Source organism: Oscarella lobularis, chromosome 2 (genome assembly GCF_947507565.1).
Source record: "Oscarella lobularis chromosome 2, ooOscLobu1.1, whole genome shotgun sequence".
In the NCBI taxonomy this organism is placed as follows: Eukaryota; Metazoa; Porifera; class Homoscleromorpha; order Homosclerophorida; family Oscarellidae; genus Oscarella; species Oscarella lobularis.
In genome coordinates this window covers 512,014-523,328 of record NC_089176.1, presented here as the reverse complement: position 1 = coordinate 523,328, position 11,315 = coordinate 512,014, and the positions used below count along the sequence as shown (strand labels likewise).

At 50.5% G+C, this 11,315-nt stretch overlaps 4 protein-coding genes and 1 long non-coding RNA gene across 6 annotated transcripts; 2 read left to right on the top strand and 3 right to left on the bottom strand.

Annotated features, from left to right (window-relative positions):
* Positions 1-110: 110 nt before the first annotated feature.
* On the bottom strand, positions 111-1,550 carry LOC136183731 (rho GTPase-activating protein 44-like). Its single transcript, XM_065970468.1, has 9 exons — positions 1,452-1,550; positions 1,356-1,395; positions 1,120-1,296; positions 977-1,062; positions 797-908; positions 556-744; positions 429-497; positions 291-371; positions 111-234 (listed from the first exon to the last, which is right to left on the bottom strand). The coding sequence occupies exons 1-8, from the start codon at positions 1,502-1,504 to the stop codon at positions 303-305; spliced, it is 795 nt and encodes a 264-aa protein (XP_065826540.1). The 5' UTR covers positions 1,505-1,550; the 3' UTR covers positions 111-234; positions 291-302.
* Positions 1,551-1,669: 119 nt separating this feature from the next.
* LOC136200163 (uncharacterized) lies at positions 1,670-5,277 on the top strand. The gene is made up of 17 exons (XM_065990507.1): positions 1,670-2,094; positions 2,206-2,343; positions 2,400-2,512; positions 2,562-2,653; positions 2,718-2,860; positions 2,916-3,023; positions 3,074-3,173; positions 3,228-3,263; positions 3,312-3,377; positions 3,433-3,512; positions 3,564-3,680; positions 3,740-3,824; positions 3,870-4,637; positions 4,687-4,791; positions 4,855-4,902; positions 4,960-5,090; positions 5,147-5,277. The coding sequence occupies exons 1-17, from the start codon at positions 1,709-1,711 to the stop codon at positions 5,244-5,246; spliced, it is 2,616 nt and encodes an 871-aa protein (XP_065846579.1). The 5' UTR covers positions 1,670-1,708; the 3' UTR covers positions 5,247-5,277.
* A 70-nt stretch (positions 5,278-5,347) lies between these two features.
* LOC136200162 (thioredoxin domain-containing protein 11-like) lies at positions 5,348-9,305 on the top strand. 2 transcript variants are annotated; one of them, XM_065990506.1, is made up of 15 exons: positions 5,348-5,565; positions 5,638-5,854; positions 5,976-6,122; positions 6,180-6,263; positions 6,318-6,411; positions 6,468-6,580; positions 6,636-6,704; positions 6,882-7,022; positions 7,113-7,460; positions 7,523-7,577; positions 7,631-7,785; positions 7,842-7,954; positions 8,007-8,090; positions 8,297-8,978; positions 9,034-9,196. In XM_065990506.1, exons 1-15 carry the CDS (start codon positions 5,348-5,350, stop codon positions 9,043-9,045), a joined length of 2,532 nt encoding a protein of 843 aa, XP_065846578.1. In that variant the 3' UTR covers positions 9,046-9,196. The 2 variants fall into 2 exon arrangements, with proteins under 2 accessions (XP_065846578.1, XP_065846576.1); XM_065990504.1 differs by having other exon boundaries at positions 8,297-9,305.
* LOC136200164 (uncharacterized) lies at positions 7,466-9,318 on the bottom strand. The gene is made up of 2 exons (XR_010673303.1): positions 7,978-9,318; positions 7,466-7,922 (listed from the first exon to the last, which is right to left on the bottom strand). It is a non-coding gene; the product is annotated as an uncharacterized lncRNA (long non-coding RNA).
* A 546-nt stretch (positions 9,319-9,864) lies between these two features.
* On the bottom strand, positions 9,865-10,536 carry LOC136184038 (noggin-like). Its single transcript, XM_065970859.1, has one exon. The coding sequence runs from the start codon at positions 10,534-10,536 to the stop codon at positions 9,865-9,867; it is 672 nt and encodes a 223-aa protein (XP_065826931.1).
* Between the last annotated feature and the right edge of the window lie 779 nt (positions 10,537-11,315).

Genomic DNA, 11,315 nt, shown 5'->3' with positions numbered 1-11,315 from the left:
CTCGTACTTTTAATTTTCTGCCGTTCATTGCACTGCCGGTGAGCCGGAATAGACCCTGAGAAAAACGTCCTCTACTCACTGCTTTGATGCATTAGCGCTGTCTACCTCCGCTTCGAGGGCAATCTGCATGAGAGCTGATACGCACTCTTCAATTACAAAAGATATCTTTCGCTTTGGAGACATTCAAGTGCTGGCTTAGTGGACAACCAAACACTGGCCTGACAGTACTCTTGTCTGTAAAGAGAACGAAGTGAAAATGACCGCCCCTCTCCCCTGCAATAAGCAAGTACCAAGCATTTCAGTCAAGTAGGCAACACGGTATCGAGCAGTCTCAGCGATTCCTTGTGATATTCGGCTTGCAATTCCAACAGCTGCGTGGAAGGGGAGTAAGAATAGTGCGTGCATGCTGTCTGTATCTCAGGACCGACCTTCTTGAATAAAGCCGCGTGTCTCAACTCGTGGGAACAGAACTGAAGCATCTCAACGGTCAAAGCATCCTAATGAAAGAAAAAAAAAGAATCAAGAAAGGAAAAGTGCCGTTGAAAATAGATATACTTGAGCTTGATGAAAATCAGCTATTGAATCCTCATACTTATCTTTCTTCTGATCGACTTTGGACGCAGCCACGGCATTGCCAGCACTTGAAGCCTTTACGGCCGACGTCCACCTCGACTTGTACGAGTCCATATCAAGGCGAGTCTTTCCCAGCGACTTTCTCGCATGCAATATCGGCTTGATCTCATCCTAAAGGAAGAATGTAGTCCCCTCGCATGGAGGCTGGTCTCGGTTAGATTACTTCAACTATAGATGCCATAGGAGCAATGATCTCTTGCTCAACGTTCATTTCAAAGGCAACTAAATTGGCAGCCAACGCTTCCTGACAGCAACCACACTGCTCAAGCATTTTCCTACATATCATATGCATATGTACAAGTACACTACGAAGTCAAGACTTTGACTAAAGGTTTCACATTACCTAAGAGTGCTACTGCCTTTCTCGTCGTCCAAAGTCGAACTCGCGTCCATAAGAGAAGTGCTGAGCGAAAACTGTGGCAATTTTTTCTGTGCAACGAATTCAACTATTCATTTTTTCGATTGACTGGTGTCTTTGGGGTCGACCTTCCGGCGTTGGGGCTCGGCTTTCTGCGTCTTTCCCTTGACGACGCGCGCGAGCACTTCGGTCTTGATATCGTTCTTCATCTTATCTAATTCGCTGCTTGCGCTCAGGAGACACGATTGGAGCTTTTTGATCGTCGTCTGGCACGCGTGCTTCACCGACTCCACGCGCTTTTCGAGCTAGCGATACGACGACGAGAGGTAACGCTTTCTCTAGTGATCTGAGGGCTCCTCCACACCTGCTGGAGTTGGTCGGTCAAATCGTCGGTTTTCTCCGCTCTACGCCCACGGAAAACGATTTGTCTCTTATGCAAGGTATCCAGTGAACCATTTACCGTCCGAGGTTCTCGCTCGCGAGCTGCTTGACGCGTAAAAGCTGCTTTTTCATTATCGAAAAGGGAGAGGAAGGTTTCAATGGCCAGCGAATGGAATGTCGCACCGTGCGCTAAGCGGTGCACGAAAACGACATGGTTCAGACTAAAACTAGCTTATTCGCCTTTTCTATAGACATCATGTAAAGTAACTAGATAGAATTGTGACTAGAGAAACAAGAGAATTATCCGGGGTCAATCATAATTTCATTCCCCCAAACATGGATCCAAGAGTTTTGGCCGAGATTCGACGTCGCGGAAGCTCGCTAAAAAGCGTCGCCGCTTCGCCGCTACTTCACCGACCGCTTCCCGTCGCGCGCGAAGACGCGAAACGAGCGGAAGCGATCGTACCGCGCCGCGACGACGTCGCCGACTGGGAAATGCTCTTGGAACGCGTTCGCGGACGCACGGTCGTCCCGTTCGTCGGCGCCGGCCTATCGTGCTCTGTGCTGCCTTTGTGGGACAAGCTCGTCGATCGCGTGCTCGAACGATTGGAAATGCCGACGATGAAAGGCGAACGATTGCCCGTGAAGACGGAATTTATACGAGAGGAGTTGGACCGACGTCGCGTGACGTCGAATCCTCGCCAAGGGGAAGGAATCGCCGAGTAAGAAAGGACTAAACAAATCCATAAATAATTAATAGGACTTCCAAAACAGTTTGACGTCATATTTTAGTAGTGTGACGTCATTAGGCGTACTTATTTAATTTCGTGCAGGACAAAGACTTCGGGGTTGGACGACGAGTTCCTAGCAGTTTTTAAGGATCATCTGAAGACACAAGAGTTGGAACGTTGGATCGATTCATTGCTTTTGGGTGCAAAACCTCCTTCCTATTTATACTCTGAAAATATAAGGTGACTTCATATACAGATTTGACCTCCTCTTTTGCGGATTAGCTTTTCCCTCCTAGAACGTCAACTCGTGGTCACAGGGCGCTCGTCACCGGTCCCTGGCCTCTCATTCTGACAACCAATTGGGACTCTTCATTAGAAGCAGGCTACCACATGATGAATATGAATCCCTGTTAGTTAGCTAGTGACCAAATACTCTCCTAATACTTATTGTTTTGTAGGTGAGGTGTGGGACGATGTTCATCCGGAACACAACTATTTCACTCGATCGGGAACTGAAATCGAAGTTCGATTTCGACAAGACATTCAACGGGTATAAAAAGTTTCTCTAAAAAGCGTCATGTAGATATTTCTATGCTTCTTCTCTCCCTGTACAGGTCTACGCTGAATTGCGCGCCGGCCTGAAACCGCCTCGTCTGCTGAAACTTCACGGCGACTTTAGTGACGTCGGAAGAAGAGAATTTGTTGCGGGTCATAGCGATTATAGGCAACTGATGGTGAGAGACATCGCCTTCAGCAAGTAGGCTATCATACGTATGTCTATTGGGCGCGGTGTCATTGAGAAAACTTTATAGATTCATGCAACACATTTGCTCTCATTATAACTTTTTATTTTACGGCTGTTCTCTGGCCGATCCCGACCTCTTAGCGACGTTGGATGGAATGGTTGAGAGTCTTGGAAGGTTCGTTTTAAAAAGTATGACGTCAGTGTACTTATTTCTCCTCTCTTCAGCGAAGTGGGTCCTCATTTCTGGCTCACTGCCGATGAAGTAAGCGACGAGAGAAAACGATTTTTGATCAAGCACTATTCAGTGTACACAATACGTACAGAGGTCAGAGAAAAATTGACAAAAATTCTTTGATGATGTCACGCCAACTTTTTTTAGGAAGTGTGGAATTTCTCCCACGCCTTGTCATTACTGGTATTTTTTAAAAAAGTTGTGCCTTTTATCTAATTGTGTTTCTATCAGATCAAGCTCTGTAACAAAGGATGGCCTATACCGAGACCACTTGCTCTTCGGTCCTTCCACTATGATGTACTGCCAGCAATCTCTTTACTCTTGGAGTCCCTGCTTTATTCAATTCGTGTAGATTATTAACGAATGGCAAACTAGTGTTCACGTGCGTGTGAAACACATGAATTTTACCGAAGTTGTAGCAAAAGCCCTTCGGTAGAAAACTTGGAAATTCTGTTGTATCTTGAGACTAGAGATTCTTTGCAGTTCCGGTCAGAAATTCGCTCTGGGCATCAGTTCGGGATGCAGTCACACAGGGCGTCCTTCCTTTGGTACTCAGGTGTTTCCAGTTATTGATGAACTTAAACTTCTTTCTATGGACGAGTAAGTCTTTCCGTAAATTCGGCTGCAAGCGTACAGATTTCTTTCGTTCGTTTTTCAAGTGCTAGAGCGTTTCGATTCAATCTGGACTTGGAACATTGGAGGGCTCAGCATTGTCTCAACAACTGCTGGTTCGTCTCCGCTCAGGTAAAGGGCCAAGAGAAGCTAACAATCATAACGATTCGTCTGCAGGACCGTGGAGTATTTGGCGGCTCTCTGCGAGGCGTTTACGAAGGCGTGCAGCATTTTATCTACAATGCCATCGTTCATTGGGCTCCCAATGCGTTTCGAGAGGAAGAAGCAGTGAGTGAGCCAACAGAAGAGCTCTCTCCTGACGCAGACGTAGCCGTGGAGGAAGAGGAAACCGCGGCTGCTGAGAACGAAGACGTTTCGCCTTCGGAGACGAAAGAGGAATCGAGTGACATAAAAGAGAAAAACGAAAACGAAAAGTTGGAAGAGCCTGCGAGCGAGAGTCGCGCTTCGAAAGGACTTTTCGGTCAATTTTTCGACGCCGTCGTCTCGTTCGTCGTTCCCGAGGAGAGTTCGAGTGACTCGGATAGCGACGACGACGACGAGACGGGGACGGAGAAGGAAAGCAACGTCGTCGGCGAAGAGGAGAACAAGAAGAACAACGAGACGGACGACGACGACGACGACAATAGGTCAGACAATAAGGCAAGCGTTGCAGAAGAAACGAAGCAAGAGGACGACGAAGCGGCGGAGGAAGAGAAGCCAAAGCCTACTCTTTTAGAGCTAGCTAACAAGGAAAGCGAATCGTCCTCCTCCGACAACGACGACGATTCTCCTCAATCGAATGGAGGTGTTGGCGACGGAAACGAATCGACGGACAAAACCGTTGTCGGTTCTCCTGTCTCGATCGGTGACGAATTGGTCTTGGTTTTGCCTCTTCTCGCCACTGGCGGCGGTCTCCTTCACGTTCACGACGTCTTTTCGACGACAGTGCGTCATTTGAGATGACAATGTATACGTTCCTAATCATTTTTTTTAGCTGAGTGCCATTGGCGAATGTGCCGTTCGATTGCGCGGGTTCAAGAAGATTTCCGTCGTTCTCTGTCTTGGAACGCATGCGTCTGCCGAAAACGATTGTCTCGCTGTAAGTAGGCAGTATATGCGTAAAACGCGTTTCTGTTTTACTCTCCGCTTTTAATTAATGCAGCTGCTAGCCGAGATCGATGCGGGACGTCTTCCTATTGGGCAGCTCTTGGTACGGCGTCGTAGGTGTTTCTGTTATTTAATTAATTAATACTTTTGTTTCTTACAGGCTAGAGCTATGCAAGGGAGGATGGAATTCACTTGCATAGCGCCGTCTTACTCGCGAGCGGGGGAATCGGGTCGTTCGTGGACGTGCCGCAAACAATTGATGCCTATCTATAGCACTTTTAATGAGCTAAGGTACTGTACAAAGATGAGTTACCGGGGGGATAACATCAGTTGATTTTTTTGAATAGAAAGGAGATGGGCTTGCCTGCTGATCAAACGGAACTCGGTCAGAAGTCGTTGCTTTCTTGCAACATAACGGATGGCTCTGTAGTTTCTTTGCAGCTGTGAATCAAGCAAAGAATGATGTTATTTACCAGGATCCGGTTATTTATCTGCGTCGCGTCGCTGCGCACATTCTCGCACATTCACGCGTTGTCGCATGGGATGGGATGCTTGATGCTTCCGTGCACGATTCACAAGGCAAGGAGGACAAAAACGGCGACGACGAAGGCAATAGCAAAGACGAGCAGAAATTGAGACGGAAGACACGACGGCAAAGACGAAAGCGAACGCGGCGAACTCTAGGAGCAATGTTATCATCGACACTCCACTTCGGCACGATCGTCGTCGCTCTGTCCTTAGGCTCGACACTCCACCATCTGCTCCAGTAGACTAGATTAGCTACCGACCCGCGCTAAAGCAACTAAGTTCGCCCTTCTTTTCTCCTTTTTCTTTACAGGGCAACAACCGCGCCCGCTCCTCCGCCAATCGGTCCGTCAATCTTTCCAGCAAACTCCGTCAACTTGGTCGACCTTCGAAACGGCTCGCACGAAGCGCTACGAGCGCTGACGAATCGCGAGCCGTTCGTGACGACCATGTTCTACGCTCCCTGGTCGGGACAGAGCCGAAAAGTGGCCGCCTGGTACGCAGAAGCCGCTCGACGATTCGATGGCGAGGTACGGATGTATGAGAGGAAAGGAGATATAGGAAATTTACCGTAGTCAGATCAACCCAAACACAAACTGATTTTTTATAAAAAATTATGAATTAATTAAACTCGCTTTCCCTTTCCCTAAGATCATTTTCGTTGCAATTGACTGCTGGTATTTGGGTGGGACGTGTCGACAGCGAGAGCCGTTGGCGTTTTACCCGCGACTTTTGATCTACTGCAGTCGACGCGAGGAAACGTTTGAATACGTGGGCGGACTTCGTTCCTATGAAATTGTCAGTGCACAAAAACACATACGATACCGTTGCACTCGTTTAAATTTTCGCTACTAGATTCAATTTGTTGAACTTGTCCTTCGACCTCTCCTCTACATTTCAACGAAGACAATTCTGCACGCCGTTATTGGCACCGAAGAGGTAAGAAGAGAGACAGAGAAAAGAAATAATGACATGCAGAATATATGAAATTAGACAGTCGTTTTGGGCTACTTTGACTTCGTTCTCCATCCCGAACCGCCCGAATACTTGGCCTACCTCAAAGCAGCAAAACTATCTTTGAGGCAGTGTGAGTAGAGTCGTGCATCCGCAATCGATCATTTGACTACTGTACTACTGATCTAGATGTGGGCGATCGGCTCGTCTTTGGAGTCGTTTCTAGCGAAACGGTCGCCGCCGAGGCGAACATGTCCGGCTCGCCGTCGCTGATGCTCTGTCGAACAAATCAGAAAAATTTGGCACGAAACCCCCAAACTATTCCTCTACGGAAAATATATTTTTTTTTTCGTGCAGGTCTACACGCATCGCGACGACTGGACGCCGTCATCAATCCACTCGTGGATCGTTCGGCATTGGGAAAAGGTACTGTAGACCGCCTATCACGTAGTAGCGTAATTAAGAGGAACCACTGTGAGAATGTCTCCACAGTCTTAGGGGTTCGTTCGACTCCGAGGGGGGCGGGAGCGGGGGGGCGGGGACGACGACGAAGACATGCTCGTTATGAGAAATGTATTTATTTGTTTACTTCTTCGCTTGCAGCGGACGAACGTCCTTTTTAATACTCTCAATCTGGTTGCCAAATTGCGCTGGCAGCCCGCGCTCATTCTATTTTTGCCTCTTCATCGTCGTCATCGTTATCATTACCGCAACCCGACGGGAATAGATCCCAGATTGCATATGGTGAGTCGATTCGTCGGAATGTTAGCTCGTCTCGCGGTTTGCGCGAGTCGCGCGCGGTTTTTCCTTATCTTTTCCTGCCTCCCCCCCCAGCTGCGTCGTGTCGCTGAGAGAATGCATCGATGCGAGCCGTCGCCGCTCGGCGGACGTTCGCAATCGTCGCCCGTGCATACGTGCGGTTTAAGCGAGTATTACTATTCGATTTTGCGGCCGCAAGCGCAGCTTGGGAATGAATGGTCAAGTCGTCGCGAATCCGGATCGTCTGACGTCGACGACAGCTGTCAAATGACGTCGTCGTATCTCGATCGGTTGGATGGTTTTGGATGTAATCACGCGATTAATCTATTCTATATGGACTCGCTCAAGTTTTGGGCGTATGCCGAAGCGCTGTCGGCCGAGCGGCTCGACGACGACGTCGCGTTGGTCATTAGCGATAGCCGGGTGAGTGGAAGCCGTAAACTGTTACTATTGTAATGCGAATGCGACAATTTGGTGGGGATTAGAAAGGGAAGCAATATGTATATAGGGAGAGTCGAACCATAAGTGAAGAAGCTATAGGTGGGTGAGAGCTTGGCTGTGCATTCTTCAGTGGTTTATTTTTTTTTTCGTAGCTTCGTTTCTATGGAAATTCGTGCGCGGTCGGCTCGAACCGACGCTGGCGTCGATTCCCGCCGACGAGGCGACGTGTTTGCCGTCTCATCTGGACGCTTGCGTTGCGGAGTTGGCCAGGGAAACGTTCGCTTCCGACGTGATAAAGTCGAAAAAGGTATACAGGGAGGAAGAGGGGGGAACCCGGCCGGCCGGCTGACTGGATTTCTACAGGACGTTCTCGTTTTGTTCTACGCTCCACGGTGCGTTTTTTGCACCGTGCTCACGCCGCTCCTACTCCGACTTGCACACGCTCTGCGACACAACAATCAGCTTCTCATAGCAAGGTAAGCCCGCACCACGCACACACCCACACCACACCCACTCGACGTCACTTAGATTCGACACAACCCGGAATGACTTGGCTTCTTCGCACCCAATTCCCGCCTCACTTCCGGCACTTATTCTGTATCCCGACGGACGGTGAGCAAGGGGAACGTTTTTTTTGCGCGCGCCCTCTCGATGACTTTTTCCGGGTAACCGAATCCCCCCGCACCTTGAGACCGCGGCGGTCGCTCGAATGATCGTTTGTCCCGCTAATGGGACGGGGGATCGCTTTTTAGCCCTAATTACCGTGCGGGCGCGCGCAATCGCACACTGTCCTATGCAAGGATTTCCTTTTTTTCCAGAAAAACCACGCCCGTCGCGTATTCGCGTCGCGCTCCCGTCTCAATACGCGCTCTCGTCGACTTTCTCGCGGGCAACGTCACGCATGCGTTGACGATCGACACGCTGTCTCATCAGCGCAAAGGCGCCGCCAATTTGTGGCGTTTGCGTCGCGCGCGAATCGCCGCGACGCGTCGCAGCGAACGACTCGAACGGCTCGTTCGCCTTCGCGACGCGCACAAACGCATAGCGACGAATCGTCGCCTACGTCGAATCGCTTCCGAACTCATAGCGTGTCGACGTTGGGTCGATTCGACGACGAAAAATGTTAGAGGAGTGGCGACGGCGATGGGAGGCGACCAATCGTTGCCGTCGTTGAGACGGCACGTCGCCGATCTTACGTCGAAAGTTCGCGACGCCGAAATTCGAAGCGTCGGCGTTTTTCGTACGGTCGCCGCCGCCGCCGCCGCCGCCGCCGCCAACGTCGTCGTCACGCACGCGACCGAACACGTGGGCGAGCGGGAGCGCGCGCCCAACGACGCACCGCGTTCCCGCGCTCTCGCGCTCCGCCTGCGCCGCCTACGCTATCGTCTCGCCGTCGCCGATAGGCGACTCGTTGTCTGTAGTAGATCGGTCGTCGACTGTCGTCTCGTCGGCGGCGAAGTCCAACGAACAGTCGAGCGAATCTTAGAAGCGCTTCGTCGAGTAAAACCGCGCGCGAACGATTTTCGCTCGAGCGACGACGACAATTTTGCTCTAGTGCGTAGATTAGTTCTATTCATTGATTCACTTCACAACGACGATGATGGCGACGGCGACGGCGACGACGACGACGATCACAATCGTCGCCGTCGTCTCGACGACAAAATTAAATTTGGTATCTAGTCGTCTCGTTCAATAAGTTGATTCAATTTTTTACACGAGTTCCTATTCTCCGGACTGGTCACAGATTGTTATCGTATTGATGCCGGCTTCGTTAGGAAAGCGAGTGTACCGTAGGGGGGGGATTTGATTTGACAACTGGTTGCGTTACCCTGTCTACCCCCTTTCCTCCTTCGCCATATGACCTGACCTCTGTTGCGCTCAACTAATAAAAGCGGCGGGGGGTTCTTCTTTGAAAAGCGCCGTTTCATCAGTACTTATATAGTAAAAGAGGCATTAGGTTATGTCTTTGGCGGTGGCCCAGAACGGCGTCGGCGGCTCGTCGATATGACGGGCGGGCGCGAGTGATCTTGTTAGACGATCTGAATTGTGTCATAGAGCACATCTTGGGGCATGCATACGATCACAGATACTGCGTGTCGATGCACGTTTTCTCTGCGTGTGCAGATCGGCGGGGGAGCTACCTGCAGCGTCCACAATACGTACATCGTCGAATTACGCTATATCATATAATTTTCAAACACTCAGACTAAAATATAGACGCTTAGACGCGAGCTAAACATCTCCCTTTGTGGGAGGGAGCCTCCAACTATAAAATGATACCCTACATCAAAACTGTCTATTATTTAGATTAAGTTAGAACTCTTTTTCTTCCGGCCGCCGACGTAAGTGCACGCTTTAGAGAGCCGTTTTTGCGTCTCCAATCAGATCAGCACTGACAGGAACAGCCGGTAACGACGTTCTCGATCGTGATAGATAGCCACATCTTTGACGCGCAGTCATTGTCGCCCGCAGCGCTCTCGAGACACGACCAGCGAAGCAGATTAATTGCACCCAATTTCTCGCGACACTTGCCGCCGCACAGTTCCCGATGTCGCTTCGAACACTTTCCCGTGCGCACGTGGCGCGGCCAATATTTGGAACTGAGCGTGATCCATTTCCACTGGACGGCGCACGGCGTCGCTTCAACGACGGCGGCGTCGACGAGCGTCGTCATTGCGTCGTTGATTCGTCGACGAAGCGCTCGACGCGTCGTCGAACGATTCGACGCGAGCGCGTGGAGTTCGGAGGCGAGTTTGGAGGCGAGCTTGCCGCGGGATAGTTCTTTTACAGGGCGCGGCCCGGTTACTGATACGCGGGATTCGTCGATGCCGCCGTCAACCGTGCTTTTCATCACTTCAGGAGAAAGATAGAAATCGGATTTTTCTGGCAGATCCCTTTCATCGTTGACAACTTCGGATAGTGTGTATATCTTCTTCGGAAATTTGAGAGGCGGCCCCGTGTCCTCCGACGGCCCCACCAAGAAGGATGCCGCGTCGCTGAAAAGAGCGGCGGCAATCACAAGCGAAATAGGTAAGATTGCAATGGCTGACTGCAGCATCGATGGCTTCTGTGCAAAAGACAACGGCAATCAGTTAGTCAGCTAGCGGTTCCCACTGTATTAGCCCGGCCGCGAGCGCGGAAGAAGCCAAATGGGGGCTAAAAGGAACATAGGAGGGGACACCGTACTCGCGATTTTCGCCGTGTGTGGCTTCTCTCAAAAACAAGGTGGGTACGTGAGGAGTGAGCTACAAGGTTCCTTTTCCTTACCTCGTGCAAAATTGAACGTACGCCGGGTGTCGAGGTGACTACTGAATGCGCACTGCACCGTCGGAGTCACGCTATTTGTACTAGGGGGAATGTCTGTGTGTGTTTTCCAATGCGCGGTCTCTCTCTCTCGCTGTGCCCGTCTAATTTGATTCTTGAGGGGAGGGGAGGGGCGGGGCGCCGTCTCGTAAAGCGAGGGCGGAAGAGGTAGCGAGAGAGTAAACGCGAACTCGATCGTCTGCGGCGCGAAACCGAGTTTGCACATTGCTGATCAAACTTTGGTCGGATCGCGGCGGCGAGATCTCGTCGTCGCACGATCGAATTAGAAACGATGGCATGTTGGCCTAAGACGCCACATTTGCATTCCAAATGAGCAGCAGATTGGCCGAATTTGTTTGGCCCGCGTTTGAGGGAATGCCATTAGGGTCCTGTAACACAGCTGCCCGTGCCAGAAATGCGCCGAAGCTGAGAGGAAATATTTAGCCGTGCTCGGTCGGGTTTACCTAGGCAACAACCTAAATGCACCAATTGTCTAATTCGATTTGGCAATCAGGAGAGGGAAAGTGGCCGGCT